The sequence below is a fragment of the Melozone crissalis genome, unplaced genomic scaffold (genome assembly GCF_028551555.1).
Source record: "Melozone crissalis strain CALT ecotype California unplaced genomic scaffold, PUWL_Pcris_2 ptg000038l_1, whole genome shotgun sequence".
In the NCBI taxonomy this organism is placed as follows: domain Eukaryota; kingdom Metazoa; phylum Chordata; class Aves; order Passeriformes; family Passerellidae; genus Melozone; species Melozone crissalis.
In genome coordinates, this window is record NW_026535816.1 from 3,554,212 (window position 1) to 3,582,056 (window position 27,845).

General features: G+C 42.4%; 1 protein-coding gene across 2 annotated transcripts; it reads left to right on the forward strand.

The window, feature by feature from the left end:
• The first annotated feature begins 273 nt into the window (after positions 1–273).
• SLC6A5 (solute carrier family 6 member 5) lies at positions 274–27,826 on the forward strand. Of its 2 annotated transcripts, XM_054283668.1 has the most exons (16): positions 274–449; positions 1,382–1,404; positions 1,590–1,724; positions 3,357–3,488; positions 4,147–4,320; positions 4,908–5,049; positions 5,458–5,590; positions 6,868–7,002; positions 7,655–7,758; positions 10,281–10,405; positions 13,611–13,723; positions 14,382–14,513; positions 16,059–16,158; positions 21,074–21,174; positions 24,234–24,401; positions 27,671–27,826. In XM_054283668.1, exons 3-16 carry the CDS (start codon positions 1,655–1,657, stop codon positions 27,824–27,826), a joined length of 1,785 nt encoding a protein of 594 aa, XP_054139643.1. In that variant the 5' UTR covers positions 274–449; positions 1,382–1,404; positions 1,590–1,654. The 2 variants fall into 2 exon arrangements, with proteins under 2 accessions (XP_054139643.1, XP_054139644.1); XM_054283669.1 differs by lacking the exon at positions 1,382–1,404 and having other exon boundaries at positions 274–463.
• The last annotated feature ends 19 nt before the right edge of the window (positions 27,827–27,845 follow it).

Sequence of the window (27,845 nt, forward strand, 5' to 3'; positions counted from 1 at the left end):
GCGGTGGCTCCCGGACCCAACGAAGGTGCGGGAGTTGCGAGAGGCGAAAATGAGCCCCAAAACGCCCCTGTGCCGGCGGCCGCCAGCCTCGCCCGCTCACTGTCCAACGACAGCAAAGCCTTTCTCCCCGAGGAAGCGAAACCCAGCGAGCCGGAGAGGACCAAAGCGGGGCTCTGCAAGCTGAGCAGCGCCCCGGTGCCGGCCAGCTCCACCGTCCGGAGGGAATCTGCGGAGAGCCCCCCCTGCACCCCGGGCAACCCCGGGGCAGGGACGGCCGGGCCGGCTGCGATCCCGCACTGCAAAATCCCCGCTCTGCACGGCACGGACGGGAACGCCGCCCTGGGCCTCGGCAAGGGCTCGCTGGAGCACAGCAACGCCTGGGTGACCCTGGGCCAGAGCACCGTGGTGCTGGGCGCCGACGGCAACACCTCTGTCCTCCCCGGCACCGTGCAGGGGGTGAGTTGTCTCCTCGCAGGCTCTTGGCTGGGAGAGCCTTCGCCGCTCGGGAACATTTGGGGTGGAAGTTCTGAATTCAGGTGCCGATGAGCCGGGGATGGGCCCGTGGCGCAGGGAGGGGGGAGGAAGAAGCGGGGAGAGGATCTGGGATCCAGCGGTCAGCGCTAAGGATGAATTGTGGTGCAGCGGGTGCTCACGATGTATTCCGAAGATGCGGGTGCTAACGATGAATTGGGGTGATGCGGGTGCTCACGATGAATTGGGGTGCTTCGGGTGCTCACGATGAATTGCGGAGATGCGGGTGCTCACGATGTATTGCGGAGATGCGGGTGCTAACGATGAATTGGGGTGATTCGGGTGCTCACGGTGTACTGGAACTACGAACGAGCATCCCGTGTCATCCCGGCCGGCTCCTGGGCCCTGCCTGCGGCTGCAGCGCGGCTCTGACCCGCACATCCTCACATGAGGGCTGCTCCTGTCCCCACCTGAAGGGCGCCTTGCCCTTCCCCTCCTCAGTCTCCTCCGCCTGCCCAAACCCCCGAGGGCTGCGTGCCTCGCACGCCGTAACCAAAACTCGGGGGAAATCAAGCAGAGCAATGCCACAAGAGGTCCCGGGAGGGAGGGGATGCTGCGGGGCCGAGCAGGGGCCGCTCTCAGCTCCCCACAGTCCCTCTCCTGCTGCCCACCCGCATTTACCCTGCAGGCCTGCGGTGAAAGCCATTCCCACTGCTCCTGGCTGGGCCGGGAACCGGCGCTCCCTCCGGACCCTCCAGGGGCGGTAAAAGCCATTCCCACCGCTCCGGACCCTCCAGGGGCGGTGAAAGCCATTCCCACCGCCCCTGGCTGGGCCGGGAACCGGCGCTCCCTCCGGACCCTCCAGAGGCCACCGAGCGCTTGCAGCCCCAGGGGAGGCGATGGGGATCAGGAGCAGGGAGACCCTCCCCGAGGGCTCTGTGCAGGGCCGTGTTTAACCCCTTTTTCGCGCATTTTTTCCCCAAAGGAGAGGCCTGGGGGCGGCCGGGGAGCGGGGCTCGCAGGGGCTCCCGCACGCCGGGCCTGTGTGTGCTAACGGGGCTGCTCTCCCATCTCTCTCTCTGCTCTCCCCCCACCTTTTCTCCCCCATTTTTAGGAAGACGATGTGGGGGATGAAAATAAAGCCCGAGGGAACTGGTCCAGCAAGCTGGATTTCATCCTCTCCATGGTGGGTTACGCGGTGGGGCTGGGCAATGTCTGGAGGTTCCCGTACCTGGCCTTTAAGAATGGGGGAGGTATGATGGCTTTTTCCTGTCTCTCTACCTGCGCTACCCAACGGGGCTGAGCCGGTCCCGGCCTTTAGGCGGGGAGAAACAAGCGGGGCCGGCGGCTTCCCATGGCCGGGCAGGCTGAGCCGGGCTGGGGCACCTGGGACCGTCACACACCCTGGGGAAACGTTTGGCTGGGGTGGTTTTGTTTGGTTGGTTTGGTTTTGTTTCTGTTTGGTTTGGTTTTTTTGTTGGTTATTTTCCCCGGGTTTTTTTAATTTTTTTTTTTTTTTTTTTTTTTTTTTTTTTGTTCGTGTTATTTTTGGTTTTGGTGTTCTTTGGTTGTTTTTTTTTTAAATATAATTTGGTTTGGTTTTTTTTTTGTTCGCGTTATTTTTGGTTTTGGTGTTTTTTGCTTTTTTTTTATTTTTGCTTGATTTGATTTGGTTTGGGGTTTTTTGTTCCCGTTATTTTTGGTTTTGGTGGTTTGTTTTTGGTTTTTTTTTTTTTAATTTGATTTGATTTGGGTTTTCTTTGCGTTATTTCTGGTTTTGGTGTTTTTTGTTTGGTTTTTTTTGTTTGATTTGATTTAGGGTTTTTTGTTCGCATAATTTTTTGTTTTGGTGGGGGGTTTTTGTGGTTTTTTTTTGTTTTGTTTTGTTTTATTTGTTTGATTTGGTTTGGGGTTTTTTTGGTTGGCGTTATTTTTGGTTTTGGTGGCTTTTTGGTTGTTTTTTTTTTTTTTTTGGTGGTCACCTCTGAAAGCAGGAAAGCCCTGACAGACGAGATTTCCTTAAAAGGGAGCGCTTTCCTCACACAAACGCCTGCAATTGGCGCTGGCCGAGAGCGAGGGGAGCGGAGGGGCGGGAGGAGCGCAGGGCAGGGCTGGCATCCCCCTGCCCTCCCTCGGTCACACGCGGGCTCCGAACCCGCCATCGGGGCCCTGGGGACACAGCGGGGACTGCAGGGTCGGGATCCCGAGCGGAGACATCCCGTTATTTCCTGAGCCTTGGGGGAATTGTTTTAAATCTCTCCACGATCCGATTGGAAAAGACTCGTTTGAAATAGAGTGAATGTCGATGGGCTGAGCAGAGGAGGAGCTGGAAGAGGGGCTATGCCGTTGGAGGTTACAAGGGGAAGAAGAAGAAGGAGTTTATTTGCAGGGTTCTCCTACCCGAGGCTCTTACTGAAAGAACCCACGGATGTTACTGGGTTAAAGCCCTGCGGCTGCAAACCCCTTCCCTGCCAAAGGGCTCTCAGCCGAGGGCAGCGGTGCTGTGATCATGGAAAGCAGTTTTGTGGAGCTCGTGACAGCCCTTTCCTGACATAGGAGAGGCAATTTTAAAGAATTATTTTAAAATTGTGAGCTTTTTTTTTCTTTTCATTTTACACGTAGGCACTTCTAAGTGGGAGTTGTTAAATACTCATTTAGCGATAATGAGGATTTCCTGTCTGTAGAAAACGCTGGAGATGTAGAAAGCTGACACCCTTCTTCCCCCCTCCACCCCTTCCGAGGCTGTCGGCACCGGGAATCGATAACAAACCGAAACATTTTAACAGAAAAATTTAAAAAAAACTAGAAAAATATCTTGACTAAGTTGTCCCCATATCACGGGGTGATTCAGGTTGCTCTCTCTTCTCTCCCCCCGCCCCCACAAGGTGCGTTTCTCATCCCCTATTTGATGATGTTGGCTCTAGCTGGGATCCCCATTTTCTTCCTGGAGGTGTCCCTGGGGCAGTTTGCTAGCCAGGGCCCCGTGTCGGTGTGGAAAGCCATCCCCGCGCTGCAAGGTGAGCGGGGCGGGAGCATGGCCCGTGCTGGGGCTCCCGCATGGCTGCAGCCGCCCGGGCCCGCCCCCGCATGCCGGGGCCACCCTCCGTCCCTGCATCCGTCCCTGCATCCATCCGTCCCTCCATCCGTCCCTGCATCCATCTGTCCCTGCATCCATCCGTCCCTGCATCCGTCCCTGCATCCATCCCTGCCTTCCTCCATCCGTCCCTGCATCCATCCGTCCCTGCATCCATCCATCCGTCCCTGCATCCGTCCTTGCCTTCCTCCATCCATCCCTGCCTCCGTCCATCCGTCCCTGCATCCATCCATCCGTCCCTGCCTCTGTCCATCCGTCCCTGCATCCATCCCTGCCTCCGTCCATCTGTCCCTGCATCCATCCGTCCCTGCATCCATCCCTGCCTCCGTCCATCCATCCCTGCCTCCGTCCATCCCTCCCTCCCTCCATCCCTCCCTCCCTCCATCCATCCATCCATCCATGCCTCCCTCCCTTCCTCCCTCCCTCCCTCCCTCAGCGGGCTGTCCCCGTGGCTGTCCCTGTCCCCGTCGCTGTCCCGTTCGCTGTCGCTGTCCCCGTGTCTGTCCCGCCCCAAGGAGCCTCGCTGCTCGGCCGCCGCCCGCGCTGATGGCTTCCCGTGCTGTCGCCCCGTGTGTCCGCAGGCTGCGGCATCGCCATGCTGATCATCTCGGTGCTGATCGCCATTTACTACAACATCATCCTCTGCTACACCCTCTTCTACCTGTTCGCCTCCTTCGTGCCCGTGCTGCCCTGGGCCTCCTGCAGCAACCCCTGGAACACGCCCGACTGCAAGGACAAAAACAAACTCCTGCTGGGTAAGGCGGGACGCGCTCGTACTCTGCTTTTGGTGACGGGTTCGGTTCGGTTTGGTTTGGAAATTCGTGGCCGCGGTGTTTTCCAGAGGTTTCCGCAGCTCAGCTGCGCCCCTGGGAGATGCCAGAGAGACTGAGGATGGCCCTGGGGAACAGCGGTCCCTGTGATCTGTGTCCCGTGGGCTCTTCCCTCTGCTTTCATTTAAAATTCTCCTAACCGAGCATAAATTAGATTTGTTAATTTAAATGCTTTAAAAATGCCGATTTTTTTTTTTCCCCAGAGGAAAAAATCTAGGCAACAAAATGCCACAGCTGGCAGCCTGGAGTGCCTGCTAAAGACGAATTATTTGTCTTTAGAGAAGCTTCTCTTAAAAGAAAAAACAAAAACGGTTTCTGCAAACGGCCCCAAACACACGATGGCATGAAAACGAAAGGAAGTTAATCTAGTTAACGACCTTTTGGAAAAGGTGTCACAACTGAACAAAAGCTCGAGTAATTAGGTGCGATCTAATGCGTTCCTGTCGTTTTACAACAACAACAACTAATCTGTGCGCTTTATTTTTCTGTTCCCTCGCCTCATTTCGTCCTAGATTCCTGCATCATTGGCGACCACCCAAAAATACAAATCAAGAACTCTACTTTCTGTATGAGTGCCTATCCAAATCTAACCATGGTTAACTTCACCCGGGAAGGAAACAAAACGTTTGTCAGTGGGAGTGAAGAATACTTCAAGTAAGATCTTTCTTTGTTCAGAAAAATTATGTTGCTCTTTCTGTAAAATCCACTGGAACATGGCTTGGAAAACCAGAAATGCAGTAGTGAAGGGCAGCAAACGATGCTCTTTTTTTTGTGCTTAGGAATGATGAGAGCTGAATGGAAAAGCTGGATTACTTGTTTTCTGTTCCTGTGGTGCTTAGCACAGCTGGGGTGTTGGCCCATGCCCGGCACTTTTATCTACTGCTGCAATGCAGATAAATAAAATAATACGTGGGGAGAATCACTGTAACCATCTAGAGAAACTGCTGAGGACACTGAGGCAGAACAAAAAAGGAATTTGCACTGAGTTGCTGCCTGTGGTTGCTTCCATTATTCTTTTTTCCGAAATTTTTTAATTTCTTTTTTTTTTCTTCTTATTCTCAGGTACTTTGTATTGAAGATTTCAGCAGGGATTGAATATCCTGGTGAGATTAGATGGCCCTTGGCATTATCTCTTTTCCTAGCCTGGGTGATTGTTTATGCCTCCCTTGCTAAAGGAATCAAGTCATCAGGAAAAGTAAGAGCAATGTTTGTGACTGTACACTCACAGGAAAGCAGGGTGCTGGGTTTTAGGGACTCACACTCTCATTTAAGGGATGAATCACTGAAAATGTTTTCAGTAAATGACTAAGTATTAATTGAAATGCCTTTTTCCTCTCTGTCTTTTCCTTTACAGTCAAAACAGCAACTATTTTTGTTTGACGTTTTTTCTCTAACCTTCAATAAATTTAAAATGAACTATTCAGCTGCACTAAGCAGTGGGATGGCACAAATGGTACTTTCCAGCCTTCCCTATTCTGCATGGGAAGGATTCATTAATTTCTTCATAAAAATTCTGCAGTCCTCTCTTGTTTCACTGGAATCCAGGAAATTGGGATGTAAATTAGGATGCTGAGTAACATATTTGAAAACCAGAACTGAACTTTTTAAAGAAGCTCAGTGTGGGTGTGTGTGTGTGTGATCAACACAACTGGGTATTTCCTGGGATAAAGACAGTGGAAATGGAGATGGGAATAATTTTCTGGAGCTGGTCCCAGAGCTGGAAGCCATCCCTTTGCTTTTAGAATCTGATTTCATCTCTTGGGAGGTCACCTGGCAATTAACAGAAAATCCAGGGATGCAGAGTGCCGGGGGAAAGTTGATGGTTTTTCCTCCCTTACCCTGGTGAGATAGGAAAAAATATTTCATGAAAGGCAAGAGACTGGATAATAATATGGGTTTGGATAATAATATGGGTGGCAATGGTTGTTTCTTCAAGTGACTCTTTGTGGTCAAGAAAAATACTGACACTGATGTCAGAGGGAAAAATACTGACTCCTTGGTGATATGTAATTAAGAGATACAAACGGTAATAAAAATCCTTTAGGCTTTTTTTTTTTTTTTTAGTTAAATACAGAAGAATGTAGAAGAAAACTACAGAAATGTGTTACTGAATGGCATTTCTCATTTAATTTCCACTGAAATGGGGTAGTTCCCTCTGGGAAATGATCAAAAGTGGGATTTTCCTTTAGCTTTAAATCCCTACTGTTCCTCCCCAGATAGAGAGAGGAATCTTCTTCCCTTCTCTGTCTGGAATTCCAACTCTTACCACTGTTGTTGATGTTATTCCTGCCCCCAGCAGCAAGAAGAGCTGTAAAATTTCAGATTTCCAGGGAAATTTTCCCTGTTTTCTTAGTTTATCCCCTGAGTGCTGTCCCTGAGACTGAGTAATTGCCTTCTTCTGGCAACAGCGGCATTTCCATTTCCCCTCCTCACTTCTTACTCTGTCAGTAACCTCTTCTCTGCCCTGTGCAGGTTGTGTACTTCACAGCCACGTTCCCCTACGTGGTCCTCATCATCCTGCTCATAAGGGGCGTGACTCTGCCTGGAGCTGGGGATGGCATCTGGTACTTCATCACACCCAAGTGGGAGAAGCTCATCGATGCCATGGTGGGTTTGCTGCTGCACTCACAGCTGCTGGGCTGATAAACAATATATTATATATTATGATATATATTATAATATAATTATACAATAATATAATAATATAATTATACTACAATATAATATACTATAATATACTATACTATACTATACTATAATATACTATACTATAATATAATATAATATACAATCACATATAATACATATGTAAAGTAATAATAATAATAATAATAATAATAATAATAATAAATATACAATAAATATATAATAAATCCCACACCTCTTGGGGTCTGCTGCTAGCATTTTCCATGTGCAGAAGTGGTGGTGTTGTCATCTGTGGAAACTTGCTCTTCCTCTTGCACGGGTGAAGTGTTATTTAGGGTCACTGTTAGGAAGACAGCAGTATCTGATGCAGGTTTTCCCTCTTGACTTGTGTGTGTTGTTTCTGAATGTATTTGAACTGGTAGGTATCAAACAATATGGGTTTTACATTTGTGCCTCCCATGTACAGCAAGGTTTATAGTGTCCTTTCAGATGGTCTCAACAAGAACAGTGCTCCTTATCAAATGAGCCTGATGTATTTAGTAGCAGGATTTTGCTTTTAAATATTCCATTGACATCCATTGGTCTAACACTCTTTCATTTTCTTTCCTTTCAGGTTTGGAAGGATGCTGCCACTCAGATTTTCTTCTCCTTATCTGCAGCATGGGGAGGTCTAATTACCCTCTCTTCATACAACAAATTCCACAATAACTGCTACAGGTGTGTAAGAGTGAAATACCTCTGTGTTATTGAGCAGGTTTGTCCAAAACCAGTTATCCTTCATCTTCCAGAAATCTGGTTTGCAAGACCCCTATCTATTGTCTCTTGTCTTTTTCTCCCTTGTCTTTTTTTCCCTGCTGTCCTTTTGTCCTTTTTTCCTCTCTGGTATTTTTTCTCTTTTCCTCTCTTCTGTTTCCTTTCCTATTTTTTTTGTGTGTGTGTGTGTGTGTGCATTTCGTTTACATTTAACCATTTTTGTGTATTTTTTCCTCTCCCCAGATCCTAATCTACTAATCTACTATTCTCAAGGTGATAATTTAGGCTTATTAGAGTTCCTACTGGCTCAGGAACTTTAGAGGATTATTTTGTTAATAATAAATCTTTAAGAATCAGGGGGCTGAGGCTGAAGAGCAGCCTGGGATGTGTCAGGAAAATGAGACAGAATCACTTGGCATCTCTGCTGGAGGACTGCCCATCAGCAGAGTGAAACATGCAGGACTTCAGTTTGCAACTTCCACTGATGGGATTCCTACGTTTCCTAAATGCTCTTTCTTTTCCCAATTTTTCCCATTACATGCAAAAAATTATTTCATGCTATGAAGTCTAAAATCACTTCTTTGAGAGCTATTTTTACATGGGGAAAAGTCACAGTGTATAATTTTTCATGCAAAAGCCCGCCGGCTCAAATGTCTGGAAAACACAGCAGCAAGTGGCACTAGTGGAGTGCTTCCCTGCTGTTTCACAGTTTCTAAAGCCAGTCTGGAGCAAAGCTTTGCCAATCCTTGCGGTGCCAGAGGGGCAGATTCAGGACAGCAGCGTGCACAGGGACTCCCCCAGAGATGCCCAAAAACTCTCCCCAGTCAGGACCTCAAAGCAAACTCTCCTTGAGATTTCCACTGCCACCTCCTATGGCTTCTCAGTACAGAATACTTAACTTAAAAAAGAAATGTGGATGAGGATATCGAAAAGACATTTTAAAAAAATATTTTACTAGTGCTCAAAAGTAATTGAATGAAATTATCCCAAAATATGGATGAAAGCTAACAGTGTTGCATACACAGTAACTCCCACCCAGCAATCCTTTGGGTTCTATTTTTGAAAATGCTATTGCTGAGCCTTCTTTTTTTATTTTTTTTTAATGAATAATTGCAATCAGAATATCAGGGAGGAAAATGGGGGAAGCATCATGCTACCTTTCCACACTAACTTAACAATCTTTTGTGGAGTTTGGAAGATCTTAATGAAAATTTTGAAGGGAAAACATGGTAATGAAGTATAAAAATATCACAGTTCTAATACCAAATAGATGCTTTACCTGTTAGGGAGGGATATGAGAGACCAAAGTAGAAATAATTAGAAAAGCTTCGTTACTCCCAATATTTTAAATTTTACAATAAAACCTTGAATATTGAAATGCAGTATGACTATTTTCTCTTTCAATTTCTATATTCATTACATTTTAATACATCAATTGTAATTTTCAGTTACACATTGATTTTAAACATAGTCCAAAATCCATAATTGCAGTACATTTACATAAATTGACTTCATAATGAATACCTGAAATATTTCAAACCTATCTAGGTTTTGGAAGAAGGTTAACACGTGATGATTCCAAACAGCACACTGTCATTTTTGTTTTCTGTAGAGCCAAAGAATTAACAAAATAATTCCTGTTTAAACATGCTCTGTTGGATGTTCTAGGAGTTTGCCTCATTGAGGTTCTTTGACAGCTTCTCAAGTTGTGTTTCATTCTCTTCCTGACAAAACAATACCAGTAGGAATAAACAATTCGAGCCAACATAAACCCCCTAAGCATTTAAAGTGAGGGATTTGTTTTTCTGAAGACGTAGGAGTTTATGGGGAAGTTCTCTGGACATGCATACTGTTTAAAGAAAAATCCTATTGAAAAAAATCCTACGGAAATCCTATTGAAAGATCCCATTACATCCCTAAGGATGCAGTAACTATGGATGGGGCTCACGAGGGCTGGTTTGCTGCCAAGCCTTGGCACACCCAGCATAGTGAGATGTTCAGATGTAGATTTCTTGAGGTTCCTTTGATAATAACAACCATGGAAAAAGGGACCAAGGAATCCTCCCTGTACAGACAGGAAGGTGGCTGAGCAAGCTCTGCAATGTACAGAAAGCTAACCCTGGAATTTTGTGCATAAGCACAAGAAGGGCAAGACAAAAACCCTCTCACCTGATCAGCAGTGGTTAGTCCGTACCCAAAGTGGAGAGCACATGTCCTGTGAGGCAGAGCTAAAAAATGTGTAAGAAATCAAGACACCATGTCTGTCTGTTCTTCAGAGAGGCCAAGGGCAGATGTGCTGGGCCTGCGGTTCCTGCACAGCACGTGGGTGATGGAAGCTTGCAGAGCTGATTCCTGAGGAGTGTAAAATGTGCCTTCACCAGCGCCCCCACAGGCTGTGTGTGCTGATGAGAAACCCCTGAAATACAAATACATACACAAAACCTTCCCTGTGTGTATCCCAACAGGCTCTTTGTGCTTTTTTGCAGGGACACTCTGATAGTGACGTGTACCAACAGTGCCACCAGCATATTTGCAGGCTTTGTCATCTTCTCAGTCATTGGCTTCATGGCAAACGAGCTCAAAGTGAATATTGAAGCTGTGGCAGACCAAGGTAGGGCTCACTGGCATTTCATTGCTCAGGCAGGCACCCCGTGGCACTTCCAGCTCTGTTGTTGATGATCACAGATATTTGATATATGATCACTCCAGTATCATTGGTATTGGAGGTGGGAATGATGGCTTCAAACTGTTGTGGATTACTAAACCACATGCAGGCATTTCTGCACAGGAGAAGGCAGTCTGGAAGTCAAGATTTTAATTAAAGCCTCTTAATCACTTGTTTGGTAAGAGAAGGAAGGAAGCTGAGACTCATTTTAAGCCTTTGTGTAAATGGCTGATGGAGGGTGGGCTGGGATGGTCATTGGCCTTCTCATTGTTCTCTGCTGCTGCTTGCCAAATCCTCTCCAAGGTAAAAGTTACCTCTGGTGCTTGGAATTTTGGGTGACAGAAATCTGGCACGAGGGGTGGCTTGTGCTCCTGAGCTGTGGGGAGCAAGGAGATGCCTCCACAGAGAAGTCAAACATTTCTGAAGGGCTGACTGGAACATCTTGGTTAGTGAAGAGAGGTGGTCACTAGTGGGGATCTGAGGGTCTGAACTGGTAGAGATGGGCACCACCATGTCAATTAAACACTGCTCTGAGTGCCAGTCATTGCTAGAGCAGCTCCAGGGATGAAGCGTAATCTCCCTTCAAGTTTTCAAATCCTTGAAGGAAAATGTTAATGGAAATACAAAGGGTTTTAAAATTTTTTCCTTTTTTTTTCCTCTCCTAAATTATTAATCTGAAAAACATAGCACTTTTTTTTTTCATTTAGAGTTTTCAGGAAAAACTCATTTATCTGATGAACAAATAAAACATGGAGGGAAAGACAGCACAACTTCTTTTTGTTCTAGTCTCTGATTAAGAACAGAGCTACAGCTGAAAAATATTACACCTTATATATAGTGTAGTTGAAAAATGTTATACCTTAAACTGAAACTTCAAGGTAATTTTACTTCTTAATACATATAAAGCACTTGGAGTTTTCCTGGCTTTAATGCACTTTTATAGAGTTCATACCCACCAAAGCTTGGAAGACGGAAGGAATGGGAGGCTGCTTCCCTGTGATTATTTCCTGTGGTTGGATGCGACCAGGTGTGAGGGGCTGACCTGGAGACACGCTCATAATTTAACTTTTTCTATAATTTAACTTTTCCTAGAGGAGTGATTAATGGGAACTCGTTATTCTGAGACTTAATTAAACTTCTATATGCAGGCAGTGGGTTTAAACGGAGCCCTCATCTCCAACAGCCAAGAAGAAATGTTTAATTGAGAGATGAAGAGGGGAGCCCGTTCTCTTGGCATGAGGCATTTGGCTCATGGCGTTTGTATCTCACAGGAAACGTCCCAGAGAGCTCGGAGGGGCATCCCTGAGCTGGGATCCACGGAGAGGAGCTGCCACCTGCTGTAAGGCTGCCACCGCAGCCCTGCAGCCCTGCTCCCAGGCACAGCTGAGCACTCACAAAAACAGTTTTACTTCATGATCAATAGAAATTAAAGCCCTATATATATATATATATAAAAGATCTAAGCACTTACAAAAATAGTTTTTCTTTATGATCAATAGAAATATAGAAATTAAAGCCATATATATATATATATACACATATATAAAGATCTAAGCACTTACAAAAATACTTTTTCTTTATGAAAAATAGAAATTCAAGCCCTATATATATATATATGAAAGATCTAAGCACTTACAAAAATACTTTTTCTTTATGAAAAATAGAAATTAAAGTCATATATATATATATAAAAAGATCTAAGCATTTACAAAAATACTTTTTCTTTGTGATCAATAGAAATTAAAGACCAATATATATATATATTAAAAAAAATCTAAGGACTTACAAAAATACTTTTTCTTTATGATCAATAGAAATTAAAGACCAATATATATATATATAAAATCTAAGGACTTACAAAAATAGTTTTTCTTTATGATCAATATAGAAATTAAAGCCCTATATATATATATATATATATAAAGATCTAAGTACTTACAAAAATAGTTTTTCTTTATGAAAAATAGAAATTAAAGCCCAATATAGATATTTAAAAAAAATCTAAGCACTTACAAAAATAGTTTTTCTTTATGATCAATAGAAATATAGAAATTAAAACCCTATATATACATACATATATATACACATATATATACATATATATACACATATATACATATATATACACATATATATATACATATATATATACATATATATACATATATACATATATACATATATATATGTATACATATATACATATATACATATATACATATATACATATATATATATAAAGATCTAAGCACTTACAAAAATACTTTTTATTTATGAACAATAGAAATTAAAGTCATATATATATATTAAAACAAAAGATCTAAGCACTTACAAAAAGAGTTTTTCTTTATGATCAATGGAAATTAAAGCCCAATATATATATTAAAAAAAATTTAAGCACTTACAAATATAATTTTTCTTTATGATCAATAGAAATTAAAGACCAAGATATATGTATTAAAAAAAATCTAAGGACTTACAAAAATAGTTTTTCTTTATGATCAATAGAAATTAAGACCAATATATATATATATAAACTCTAAGCACTTACAAAAATAGTTTTTCTTTATGATCAATAGAAATTAAAGACCAATATATATATTAAAAAAAAATACCCAAAGAAAAGCCCAGACAAACAACCAAAAGGATGGAAAATTCCTGATTTAAGTTTAAAAGAATCCATCTCCTTATTTCTTGCGCTCTGCATTATTTTGGGTTTTCTTGTGGATTTTTTTAGAATCACAGCAGTTGTTGCCTTCTGTCGGCTGTCAGGTCTCGGGGCATGTATTTTATATTCTCTCCTCATTTAACAGCGTGGCAACGAGTTGAAGAAGAGTATTTGCATTTCCATTCATGTTGCAGCACTGAGGTGTGGATGTTTGCCATGGGTTGCCGATTGGCAGGGAGGTGGCAGGAATTTGATCACAGAAACATTGCTGCAGTGTGCAATTTTTGCTGTTTTTTAAAACTTTTGGATCAGTGTGTTTGTGTACTGGTTGAATATGCATTCTGCTTGGAAAGTTGGACTAAGTAAGTGATTTGAAATTTACAGTGTAAATAGAAATCAATCAGGTAATGCTAAACTCTGCAATGTTTAAACCTTTTTGTAAATAGGAAAGACTGAATCTGATAATCTTTGTCTTATTTCTAGGTCCTGGGATTGCTTTTGTGGTTTACCCAGAAGCCTTAACTAGGCTGCCCCTCTCTCCCTTCTGGGCTATAATATTCTTTTTGATGCTCCTAACTCTTGGATTAGACACCATGGTAAACTGCTTTTGTGTCCCGTTCTTTTCCTTTTGATTTTCCTATTTATTAGTTTGGAGGACCGTGCAGTTGATTGCTATTTCCCATGTGTGTGGTGGTGTTCACAGGGGTCTGAGGATGAGGGAAGAGATGAGGATCTGACTCCATGTTTCACAAGGCTGATATATTATTTTATTATATATATTACATTAAAACTATACTAAAAGAATGGAAGAAAGGATTTCACCAGAAGGCTGGCTAAGAATAGAATAGGAAGGAATGATAACAAAGGCTCTGTCCCAGACTCTCTGTCTGAGCCAGCTGACTGTGATTGGCCATTAATTACAAACAACCCCATGAGACCAATCCCAGATGCACCTGTTGCATTCCACAGCAGCAAATAACCATTGTTTGCATTGTGTTCCTGAGGCCTCCCAGCTTCTCAGGAGGAAAAATCCTAAGGAAAGGATTTTTCATAAAAGATGTCTGTGACACATGTGAGCAGTGACTCATGAAAAAGGAGGAATGCAGTAAGGTCATCAAGGCTGAAATCATTTTGGCAGAGCTTTGGTGCTGCCATCTGAGCATTTACCACCTAGGACTCAAAACAATGTTCAAATTCTGATGTTTTCTCTGCTGTGTGTGTGCACTGAAATGAACCCTTTGGTTTGTGTTTCAGTTTGCCACCATCGAGACCATTGTGACCTCGGTGTCAGACGAGTTCCCCAAGTACCTGCGGACACACAAGGCTCTGTTCACCCTGGGCTGCTGCGTGTCCTTCTTCATCATGGGCTTTCCTATGATCACTCAGGTAACCGCACTGCCTTGGAGCACCACTGCCCGGCCACAGTCCCCCTCTGCTGGCTGCTTTTCTCCTGCACAGGCTGCAAAATGTTTTGTTGAATTCTGCCACAAGTGATACATGCTGTGTCTGAAAACCTTATTAAAAAACTAACAAACAAACGAACAAAAAGGATGCTCTGACAGAGATATTCTTAAAAGACTTTGCTCTTCAAGCCTTTCTGAGAATCAGGCCTTTAAAATTTTCTCTAGCCAAACATCTCCGAAAGAGTAATATTTTGTAATAGTAATAAATAAATATATAAATTAGTAATAGTAATACTAATAATAGCAATAAATAAATAAATACTAACAGTAATAAATAAATAGTAATAGTAATAAATAAACACTATTACTATACTTTTTATATATATAAAGTATATATATATAGTATTTATAAAGTATATGTATATATAGTGTACATGTAGCATGTATATATAGTGTATATATACAGTGTATATATATATATATATAGTGTATATATATAGTGTGTATATATATATATATATATATATATATATATATATATTACAGTAATAGTAATAAATAAAATATTCAACCCACACTGACAGAAGGCAGGTTTAGATCAGACATCAGGAAGAAATCCTTCCCTGTGAGGGTGTGAGGCCCTGGCACAGGTGCCCAGAGCAGCTGTGGCTGCCCCTGCATCCCTGGCAGTGCCCAGGCCAGGCTGGACAGGGCTGGGAGCACCTGGGACAGTGGGAGCTGTCCCTGCCATGGCAGGGGGGTTGGAATCAAATAATCTCTAAGGTTTCTTCCAACCTATGAATATTCCTATGAATATTCCTATGAATAAAGGAAAAAAACCCCCAATTTTGAATGTGATATGAATATGCACGCCTGTTTCGAGTGCCTTTCCTCTGAGACTAGATACATACTGACGGTCTCTGCAAACTGTGGAGTTAATACTGGAATTCCCATCTACTGCTGATCAACTTCATTGTCTTCTTCACTAATACCTTCAGCATGATATATAATTTCAAGATGAGATGGACAAAATCTCAATATTTTATCCATCCTTCCACCCCTTTTTCTTTCTTTTCTTCCCCCTTACCTCACCACCTACTAGCCCAGCTTTGCTGTCCTACAGCCCAGGAAGGATTCAGTCCTTTATTCATTTGAATTGTGCTGCTTAAGTCCATCGTGTAGACAGGATATTAAATCCTTTCCAAACAGATGAACTGGACTCATTATTATGGCAGTCGCGCTTCCAATGGTGATTTTGATTTTGTTGTGGAATTATGTGGTTTGAGACACCGCAGGTGGGAGTTCTGATCACAGTTCAGTCCTGCATCTGGAAGGACTGAATTCAAAGTCTTGCCAAGCAGTGCTAGCTAGCAGAATCAGGTGTGCCCTCTGCTTTTTTCCTGTTGGGTTTGCTGTCCATGGAGCCAGAAGGAGGAGCCTGGCTCCAGCTGCGGTGTGGGTGCTGCCCTGGCCCCTGCTCCTCTCCAGCCTCAGTGCCACGGGTAATCCTCTCTCTTTCTCTCCCCAGGGTGGAATGTACATGCTGCAGCTTGTGGACACCTATGCAGCCTCCTACTCTCTTGTCATCATTGCCATCTTTGAGCTTGTTGGAGTTTCCTACATCTACGGTAAGAGCAAACGTTATTGGACAGCCTCTGTCAAAGCAACATGTTAGAGAATTATAAGGGAAATTCTTGAGGAAAGGAGTGATTTTTCTCTCTAATAAAAGCCCCAAAACACTCTTAGTTTGGACAGAAGCATGGCAGGACTTCAGGATCCCTTTAAATGCATGTATTCAAAAGACTTTCATGCAGTCTTGAGTCATTTTCCACCAACAGCTCAAAGATATGAGTATGAGAATAGAGCAAATATTTACTGACATTTTTTAAGGGTGCTTTTGTGCTTCAACAGTTTTAGGGACAGAGGCCTCCTGAGCCAATAGAGCTTTATATATACTTTATATATATATATATATATATATATATATAAAAGATATATATATATATATAGAGAGAGAGAGATATATATATATAATATATACTCTATATATATAAATATATAGAGTATATATTATATATATATATATATATACTCTATCTATCTATCTATCTACCTACCTATCTATCTATTACTATTACTATTTAGGGTGGCCCTAGCTGGATGCCAGGCATCCACCAGAGCTGCTCTATCACTGCCTTCTGCAACTGGGCATGGGAGAGAAAATATAACAGTCACCATGATTTGAAACCTGTACTATATTTTAAATTCTGCATGATTTGAAACTTTCAAATCATGGTGAATTTAAAATATAGTCCAGGTTTCAAATCATGGTGAATCTAAACTATAGTACAGGTTCCAAATCATGCAGAATTTGGTGCTCTTGCTGGAGAAATAAATGTTATAGACAGGACAGGGAATCAGCCCTTCCTTGTTTTCTCTGGTTTCATGGAAATTCAGCAGTGTATTTTAACCTCCACTGACATCCAATTCAGTGAGCACGCCTGAGAGATTGGCTGCTAAGCCAGACATGACCTGGTAAGGAAATGCTACAGAATATTATGGAAATACTCAAAACACAGAGAGAAAAGTTGATTTAGGCCAGTCATGTTTTGATTGAACAAAATTCTTTGCTTTTTAATGTCCCTGGAATGTAAATATTTCAAGTAGAGCTGGTTTAGAGGTGAAATGAAAGCGAGCTTCTCTAAAATCAATGCAATTTCATAGGCAGTGACGAGTGGGAAGACTTGCAAAGATTTCAAGGGTTTGCTGGGGATTTTTTGCCTTCCTGCTCCTCCTCACTTTGCTAGCAGGCCTGAGCCATGATGTGCTAGATGTTTTCACTCCTCATGGCCACCAGCATGGACGGCTTCACCTGCTCTGTGCCAAATATTGCCCCCTTTAAAGCCACTGCTATTAGTGTGAAAGAGAAAAATGACGTGCTTAAAATATTTTTAATATTTTAAAAGCTACTTAAACCTGTGAAATTTCTTTGCTCCGCATGATTTTAAATAAGGATGAAGGCAAACAGGGAGCAAGAAGCGGCTCTGTTCCTCCTCTGAACACTGTGTGGCAGAAGCACTGCAAACAGCATTTGTGGAATGACATCCCAGTGGGTTTGGAGGAAAAAACTGCTCTGGCCAGTGTTTGCCTTGCCCAGCAATTCCAGCATCCCTTAAAGCATTAACAGTGATCAACAACATAAAATAATGCAGAAATAATAATAGCTCTGCAAAGGAAGGGTCTGAATAGAGGAGAAGGTTTTTTTAGTGAGTTATTACTTGTGTAATCAGATGTGGAAAAGGTTTGACAAATTACCAATTTTTCTTTTTATGCTTTCTGTACAACTGATTGTTGTATCAACAGATGTTGGTAAAACCTTGGCTGCAATCTATTTCAAGGGAATTAACCCTTTGCTAGACTAAGGAGCTGCCTTTTGTTTAAATAAAAAGGAAAGACATTAAAACCATTACCTGTTTGACAGAGCTGCTTTTACTGTGCTAAAGCTGCTTTAGCAAGGACTGGGCACAGGAATACATCTGTGCATTTGTGATTTGTGTGTTGTAAATACAAGCAAAGCTGCTGCTCGTGCTGTATCCCTTCAAGCAGTGCTTAGAATTGGCATAATACATTTTCAAGGTCTGAGAACTGCTGTTTTACACTCCACTGCCACCTTTCTCTGTGCACTTGTACTCTTCATGGCAAGCAGCTTGGCACAGCAGTGGCAGGTGCTGTTATGATGAAATAAATTTGTCTTTAGTGCTTGTTACATGTTCTGCTTGCTGAGCTTGCTGAGATTTTTAAATTAAAAAGAGACACACGTGGTTATTTCCTTGTGATCACTTATTTTTCAGTAGAGTCAGTGCTTCATGATGCAATCAAATGCACCTTTTTACTGTTTTAGATGTTTATTCTCCAATTGTTTAGATTATGAGGAATGATTAGTAAAGAACAGCTTAGAGGTGAGGTATTAATTTAATCACCAGCATAATTTCCACTGTTGCATTTTGTAGCATGAAGCTAAAGACAAAAATCCCTGTGTGTGAGCGAAGCACTGCTGCAAACTGAAAATACATGATGGAAACTTTGTTTATGCTCCATGCAGAACTGGTTTTGTTTTTGGGAAGGTTTGTTAGAGTGAGTGGAAGCTGCTGCTGTGTATTTGTAGGAAGCTTTAATCATTTTGAACATTTTACCTGTAGCAGAACAGTGAAGTAGTTGTCTGGCTAGGTTTGCAGTCTCCTTTTAAATGGATTTTATATGTCAGCACCTATGAATACATCATTCTACTTTAGAGGGGGAAAAATCAGATATGGAATATCATGTGTTGTTTATTGCCCAGGGTTATTCAGCAGGCCTGGCTGATCTGAGAGGGAGATCAGATTTACTGAGATCTGGGAAAAAAAGTTGGTGTTCTGTAAACTAAAATATCCTGTGCATTATTTCTGTGGAACTTCCACTGCAAAGACATAAGTAATGTGTAATCCCTCCATCTGTTATATACATTTGACTCCTGAATTGCTAATATTTAAGAGCGCTTTACACTGTGAATATCTACTGACCATTCCTAAAAGGAATTTCTTATTTGATTTTTTAAATTGGAGTTTCAAACTAATCTGTGCAGGTTTTCATGAAGCTAGCATGAATTTTGGAGGCAGAAACCCTTGGTAATAATCCAGTTAGGTATCCCTTCTTTGCAGCAGCAAGTGTGGCTGAAGTGGACACTTTAAATGAGATCTAAACTTTGTGGAAATGCCCATCAGCCTGTACCTTATGCTGCTGCAATTAAAGCCCAGCTTTGTTCCCAGCAGAGCACAGGGATGGCTGCTGTGTGAGCAGCTCCCTCACACTCACTGCAGGTGAATAAAACACAGGGACAAATCTTTCAGTTGCAGCAAAAACCTCCTTCCAGCTCCACCACACGATGACCTTGGAGGGCACACTTTGTCCAGGCAAACTTCTATTCTATTCTATTCTATTCTATTCTATTCTATTCTATTCTATTCTGTTCTATTCTGTTCTGTTCTTCTACACAAACTTCTATTACAAAACAGAGAAGGGCCCAATCAGTCAGCCTGGTGCTGAAGTACAGTGATTCCACGGGTCATAAAAATTACATGTGTTTTACACAGAAGAGGCTTTCTGAAGAAGAAAACTTGTGGCAGTCAGTAAAAGGGAAAAAGAAGGAAGGAAACTACAGAAGGAAAAAAGTGACCCCCGAGTTACCTTGGCTCAGTGTTCTGAGCTTACATCCAATGCAGGTTTTAAATACAGTCCTTGCAGTGCCACTTTCCTGTTTGATTTCTGTATTTTCCTTCTGTGTTCCCTGTCACTGCAGGGTTCTTTAGCCCTTCTCTCCCATGCTGGGTGCCTGAGCTGGCCCTGAGGGGCTGCCAAGCATCCCCAGCCCTGCTGCCTTCTCCTGCTCACAGGGCACAGATGATGGAGCAGTGCTAGGGTTTCACTTCCTTCATTCTCAGAACAATCAGGTGCATAGATTTATTTCTCCTTGACATCAACAGCAAGGCTTCCAAACTGGGAGGATCAAGGCTGGGATTATCCCTTCTTACATTCAGCAGCTGCAGCAGCTGACTCCGTACAATAAGGAATAAAGTAGTTTATTACTTTTGTTACAAGCATTTCTTCCCTTACTCAATGCCTTTTCTCCAGTATTTAAGCTTTCCCCACATCATGCAAGTTAGACAAAATGCTGCAGAATAACGGTTTGCAAAATTTAGATAAAATTGGCCCAAATTTTTAACATTTATGTGAACAGATGAGCTCTGACCTCTCCCTTCTTATTACAACGAGGAAAGCTGTAATCAGTGTTAGGGTTTCTTTAAACTTTTGGATAAATCACTGATAATGAAATTGCTAATGACTAAGTTAGTAATAACCAGCAGGAATAGCAGCTGCTGACCAGCACACCTTTCCTGGCACATGGCACGGCCAGGGAGGAGCTGCACAATGGCTGAAATACCATTTCCCAACCTTGCACCTTTTGTTAACTCAAGTAACCTTATATGAAGGTTAACGTATCAGCTGACCTCTTTGTTCAGACAACATTGAATATCATTCAAAATATTTACAGGTGCTCTTTAGGAATTTTAAATATCAATTATGCATCAGGTGAAAAAGAGAAGGACATCACCAGTTTCACTGATCCAGTCATGTAGCAGGTAAAGAGAAGCTGAAATATTGCCTGAATATTAATAAGGCTGATCTTCACAGGGAATAAAACAAACAGACAAATAATTGTAGCTACCCAGTACATATCAGCAATGCTTTAACACAAAACGTACTAAACACCTCATCTCAATGTAAAAGCTCAATTGCTTTAATCCCTAAGAAGGAAATATTTTGTTGGAATGGTTCCCACTCTATTAATCCCATTTCTACTGTGTAGTTAGATCCTCTAAGGAAGCTTTCAAACAAAAATTTGGAGTTTGTTTTCATAGTTGGACACAAGGGAGGGCACCAGAGCTCTGCTGCAGACTGCAGCTGCTTTCCTTCACACCTAACTGCTCCTCCTTTGGCTCTTCACAGGACTGCAAAGATTTTGTGAAGATATAGAAATGATGATCGGATTCCAGCCAAGTAAATTCTGGAGAGTCTGTTGGGCATTTGTGACCCCAACTATTTTAACAGTAAGGAAAAAAAAAATTAACATCTTCTCCAAAGAGTTTTGCTGTTTTTTGTTCGTTATGCATGATTTTTCTGGGTGTCAGCAGCTGGAACTTGGATGACAGCACATGTGCTCTTGCCATGGGCATGTGGTAGAAACAGTGTGTGGAATGGTGGTTTTGGTGGGGAGGGATGGTGAGTCCTCCAGGAAAACGGTGGCCTTTTCCTGGCCATGCAAAATGCTGCTGTGGCACACCATTGCACTGCAGCATTAGAGATTACCGTATATAAATATGTAAATATATATATATATATATACAAAAATAAAAAAATTAAAAATATTTAAAATATATGTCTAAAAATTAAAAATATTTAAAATATAGAATGAATACACACTACTTATGAATATGAATATAAATATAAATATATTTATAAATATAATACTTATAAATGTATAATATAAACACAATATGTTTTATACATATCTATATAGATATGTATATCTATATCTATCTATATATCTAGATGATATTTATTACATATCTATATATCTATTTATCTATATATTGATATCTATATCTATATCTATATATCTAGATGATATTTATTACATATCTGTATATCTATCTATATATCTGTGTATCTATAGATCTGTGTATCTATAGATCTGTATATCTAGATGGTATTTAATACTTATCTATATTTCTATATATCTATATATCTATATATCTGTGTATCTATATATCTACATATCTATATGATATTTAATACATATCTATGTATCTATCTATATATCTGTGAATCTATATATCTGTATATCTATATGATATCTAATACATTTCTATATATCTATATATCTGTGTATCTATATATCTATATATCTATATATCTATATATCTATATATCTATATCTCTGTGTGTGTGATATTTATGCATGCACAGGGAAAAGACAAGATCCTCCTGTGTGCTGTCAGACCGAGCTAGGGACAAAAGCCATTTTATTGCCACAGAAGCTGGTGAAAGAGGGATGCTTTGGGAAGGCTGAGGTGGAACAGAGTGGCAGAGGGAGGGGAGGAGGAGGAGCGGGACTGTCCGGTGCCCAGTGCCCGGGCCCGGGAGGTGGCGCTGCGGGACAGCGCCCGGAAAGGAGCCCTGAAACCTAAAACCAGAGCGACTTTGGTCTATGTTTATTATTCTTCCTATTTTCCTTTCATTTTTATTTCCTCCCCAACACCTTCCTTCAAATTCAGTTAGCATTTGCTTCACGTTTAGGTCTCCATTTAATAAAAAAATATGTCACGTTCTCAATTTCTGCATTGCTGTTAAAGTTTTTCAAGTCCAGGGGACAATCCAATATCTGTATCTACATTTGCCATATAGGTTTCTAACACAGTGCTTCCTTTACGTTTTAACCTCCGTGCAGATACAATCTGCAATCATATATATATATATATATATATATATATATATATATTTTTTTTTTTTTTTTTTGGCACAAGAATGAAATAATTATTTCAGCCATTTCAAAAGCTTCCAGCTTGACAAATCAGCACAAAACAACAGCGCCTTCTTTACCAGTATCTTCTGTTTGAGTGCTTGTACCTCCCCTTGGAAGCTCTCAAGCCTGAACCCCAGGTGCAGCAAGATTCTGTCCTTTAGTGCAGTGTAAGTGTTGGCAAATCTTCCTCTGGAGTGGGAAGAAAAAGGCACTGGCTGAAGTTAACAACTTATTTTCAGTATTGTTCATTAACAAATGAGAACTTTTTTTTTCTGAAAACTGGAAAAGGTTTAGTTTTCACAGACAGGAATGCCTGTGTGTGAAGGGACCAGTGAGTTTTGGTGAGCTCAACAAAATCCTGAGTTGTGAAGAAATGACATTTTCTACAGTGAGAATGATTTCTCCAATGGGTAAAATGAATTTTCTTGCATAGATTTTCTTTACCTGCTGTCTGCACTGCACTACAGCATTGCTCTGTGTGAAAACCAGAGCAATCTATCTTACCCGCCTGTGGTTTGATTGTGACAATGTATGCCTGTAGTTTGCAGATCACTTTGAAAAAGTTTGAAGACATACTCCAGTTTATAGTGTTGGGATGACATCAATGGTATTTATCTTCTCTAGGGGATCTTTTTAAAGATGAAGGCGTGTGCACATGGGATTGTTTTAGCTCTTTGTGTTTTCTCCAGTGGTTGTTTTCAAGATGCTGCCTTAGACCCTATTTCACACTTCTGAAGGGAATTGTAAGGCTTTTCTGCAAATTGCTCAGATCCTTTACTAATCAGACTTGTGCTCGTCGCTCCTGTCAGTAATCACAACCAGGAAATAGGAAATTATGTTGTTTGTTAAGGAAAACAAATTGGAACTGACCGTGTTTACTCTCTAAACTTGCATGTTCTGTTGTTGTTCCCTGCAAATGCAATATTTAGTGAACTTACAGTGAGAAATAAACTGACACTGATCAGTCATCGTTCAATTTTTATGCAATGGAAAGAGACAAAGCAAAACCAAGCAATGAATTCTTTTCTATTATTGCCTCTGTAAAGCTAATATTTGATACATTTGGATAGCCTAATATTAGACTTTCATTAGACTCCACATATCTGGAACTAAAGCTGATCATTTTTATATGTGCCTTCACCTCGTTATACTTCTATAAATCTTCTGTGTGCAATTACTGCAAGCACAGGCATTTTCCAAAAGTTACTGAATTATGCACAAATGTAAGCAGATGTATTGCTGTTCACACAGCAAGTGAAATGGGGAACTTACCATAATCACATTAGGTAAAACTGCCAATAGACCATGTAATAAGGCATGTTACTCTGGGGACAAGATTCTATTTCAATTATTCTGGCACAAATACAGTGATTTTTGTGGGATTTTGCAAGATTTCCTAGAAACTCATTAGATTCAGGCTCTGACCCGTTTATTAGAGCTCGTGGCAGCACCCTGCCTTAGGTGGATGTGGGTTTATGTGTATTCCATAGACACCAACCCTGTGCATGTGGGTACCCACAATTTGTGGCATAGCAGCCTTGTTTTGCTTACTCAAACATATTTATTTTCCTTTCTTGTTCCCAGTTTATTCTGTGCTTCAGCTTTTACCAGTGGGAACCCATGACTTATGGAGCCTACCACTACCCAGGCTGGTCCATGGTGCTCGGCTGGCTGATGCTGGCCTGCTCAGTCATCTGGATCCCCGTGATGTTTGTGATAAAAATGCATCTAGCCCCAGGAAAATTTATTGAGGTAATGCTTCTGTCTTTTTGCTGTTTAAAAATATGGCCACAGGAGACAGTATCTTTCATTTCCCATTGATTTTTTTGATATTGAATGTCTAATACTGCTCAGATTACTTTCTGGTAAACCACTTATTGTGTTGCAAAGAGATGCTCAGTTGATTTAAATTGTGGACCTTCTATTCCTAATTTTTTCAAAAAACACGGTCCTAAATTGAGGAGTGTTTTTTTTAATGAGCTCTAGATAAATTTCATGAGGTTTTGTATGGCTTTATTGGGAGAAAGTTGTTCTAGATTCGTTGGCCTTTTTGCAAAAGCAGCACACAGCCACAGGAAGCCTCAGCTGCAGGTGTGTGCTGTGCCCAGGGAGCGTGGTCTCAAAACCAGGAGAGGTCAGTGAGCACCAGGAGAGGGGAATCAGCACCAGGAGAGGTCAGTGAGCACCAGGAGAGGGGAATCAGCACCAGGAGAGGTCAGTGAGCACCAGGAGAGGGCACTCAGCACCAGGATAGGGGAATCAGCACCAGGATAGGGGAATCAGCACCAGGAGAGGTCAGTGAGCACCAGGAGAGGGGAATTCAGCACCAGGAGAGGGGAATCAGCACCAGGAGAGGGGAATCAGCACCAGGAGAGGTCAATCAGCACCAGGAGAGGTCAGTGAGCATCAGGAGAGGTCAGTGAGCATCAGGAGAGGGGAATTCAGCACCAGGAGAGGTCAGTGAGCACCAGGAGAGGTCAGTGAGCACCAGGAGAGGGCACTCAGCACCAGGAGAGGGGAATCAGCACCAGGAGAGGTCAGTCAGCATCAGGAGAGTTTAATCAGCACCAGGAGAGGTCAGTGAGCACCAGGAGAGGGCACTCAGCACCAGGAGAGGTCAGTCAGTACTAGGAGAGGTCAGTGAGCACCAGGAGAGGTGAATCAGCACGAGCAGAGGTCAATCAGGGGTTGCCTGTGTGCAAAGCTGGGTCCTGGAGTCCCCCAGCAAGGCTTTTCATGCATCTCAAGCTACTCACTACAAAACCCAGCTGGCAATCTTTGCTTTCACCTCTCTGCTCTTTACTCTTCCTGAATTGGCTGATCCTTTCTGGCACCTGGGCTTAAAATAATTCCAGGTGGCAATTTATTTTTAATTTAAGGTTCTTTTGTTTATTTTGCTAATTGGACTCCTGACACTTTCCCCCACTGCTTCAGAAATGTGGTGGCCACCTCCTTCTCTGCATCCCGAGTCCTGTCCCTGCCTGCCACCCCCTCTCCCTGGCTGTTCCCATCCCTCAGTCCCTGGCAGGATGAGCAATGTCAGCATTTCATCCCTTCCTTGCCTTGCCCCTGCTTTCTGGAGAAGCTCAGTGCTCTTATTTTAAGTCTTTGAGGCTTTCTCAGTTCTGCCTTCTCATCAGTGCCTGCTGCTTGTGCTGCTGCCACCTTGGGAGAAGGAACAGACACTCTCTCCCCTTTCTGTAGCTGCTTTTGCAGTTCAGCTTCCCTGCAAATCCCACCGGGGCTGTTTCTTGCTTCAAAAAATGAAAAGGAGAGAAAATGTACTAAAATAGCATAATCTCTTTGGTCTCTCAATATGTCACACTACACATGCCTAAGGGAAAAGACCACGCTTCTCTGCTACCCATGGAGCAAAGGAATGTTGTAGGAGAGGAATTTTCACAGTGGTGGGACAGCCTAGGGAGAGCATCCAAGCAGCAATGAGGCCACTTGTCTAAAGGGTCATCCAGCTCTTGGGTAGAGCAGCACTAGGAAATGACCTAATGTGGAATTAGATTTGCTTCTTCTTTGGCTCATCAGCTTCTCCCACTGACACAAATGCTTCAAAACTTCCCATGTCTAAAACTGGCACACAAATTGCCACAAAAACAGGGTGCTTCCCTTACTGTGATTCCAGGTGTGCACCCAAAGAAACACCCAAGAGTTGGATCTGTTTTTGCTCAAGATCTTTCAGCTGTAGTCTGGTGTTTCCTCAATATTGAGTCTGCTGCATAAAATTATTATGGTTGATTTGGGAGGTAAAAGTTGCAAACTGGTAATTAAGCAGAGATTAAAATAACTGATAGAGAGGTCTGATCCACTTTATTAGGTAATAAACATATAATTGTTCCCTCTTAAGTCATCAAAAATATGTTTTCTTTCCTTTTTATCTGTGAATGCAGCAATCAAATTATATATTCAATAAAGAACTCAGTGGAAAGATCAGAAAATTTTCGTTGTTTGCCAGGTTGACATTCTCCTCTTTCTTTTTTCCCGCAGATAGAAACAAAACATTTTGTCATCTCAAAATTAAAATCGTTCCTAGTGATATACTACTTTTTGGTAATTTGTTTACTTTGGGGAAATATGCTAACTATAAATCCAATTATTTTAACGCACTTACCCACTGCTTAGACCACTGGGCTGAGTAATTGTGCACATGTCCTTCAGTGAGAGAGCCTCACAGACTGTGGCAGTGGTTCTGAGCTTCCCCCACATGGTGTGGGGTAGAATGTAAAATTAAAACCTGGCCACTTGATCCCCTATTAGTCTTGGAAACCTTGTGCCACACAGATGCTGAGCAGTGCGTCAGAGCCCAGGACATTCCTCTGGCTGCTCTGGATGGCTCAAGACCCTGCCCAGGAGTCACAGAGCCCAGGACCCCTGAGCCTTTGATCTTGACCCATGGAGCAAATTGCCACCTTTATATGAAGAATTACAAGTCAAGAGAGTTTAAGCAGAATAATAGTTAGTTTGTCATGGGGTGAAAAAATAGATTTTTGGGGTTTTTAGAATGGGGGCTCGGGGTCCCAAGATGGAGGAATGTGGATGTACCCTGTCCTTCTTTCTTCTTCCTGGCCTCCATCTTCTGGGTGATGCTGGCACTTTTGGATTGGTTTAAGGTAGAAGCTCAGTGTCTAACATAGGTGATAGGTATTGGGAAGTTATGGTAAATAGTGTGCATGCAGTTTTTTGTATAAAAAGCCAACACCGCCCTGAGGGTGGTCGGTGTGCCTCTGTCTGCCCTGCTGAACAGACCTCGGCAGGACAGAGAAAGAATGTTATAGATAAGGAACAATAAACAACCTTGAGAATGAGAGTGGAAAAATCCTGACTCCTTCTTCGACTGCCCGGCTGGGAAAAGAGGCTTGTATGTATCTGAGTCACTGAGCAGCAGAGATCCTGAGAGCAGCAGAGCATTGCCAGGCTGCCATCCCTAACCTTGAGTGAGCCCACGCTCCCTTGCTGTGCTCTGATGCTGCCCCTGGCACCCAGTGAGACTCTCTTTTCTCTCCCTGCAGAGGCTCAAGCTGGTGTGCTCCCCACAGCCCGACTGGGGCCCCTTCCTGGCCAAGCACCGCGGCGAACGGTACAGGAACATGATTGATCCGCTGGGAACCTCCTCCCTGGGGCTCAAACTGCCAGCCAAGGACATGGAACTGGGGACACAGTGCTAATGATTATTACTAAAGGGTG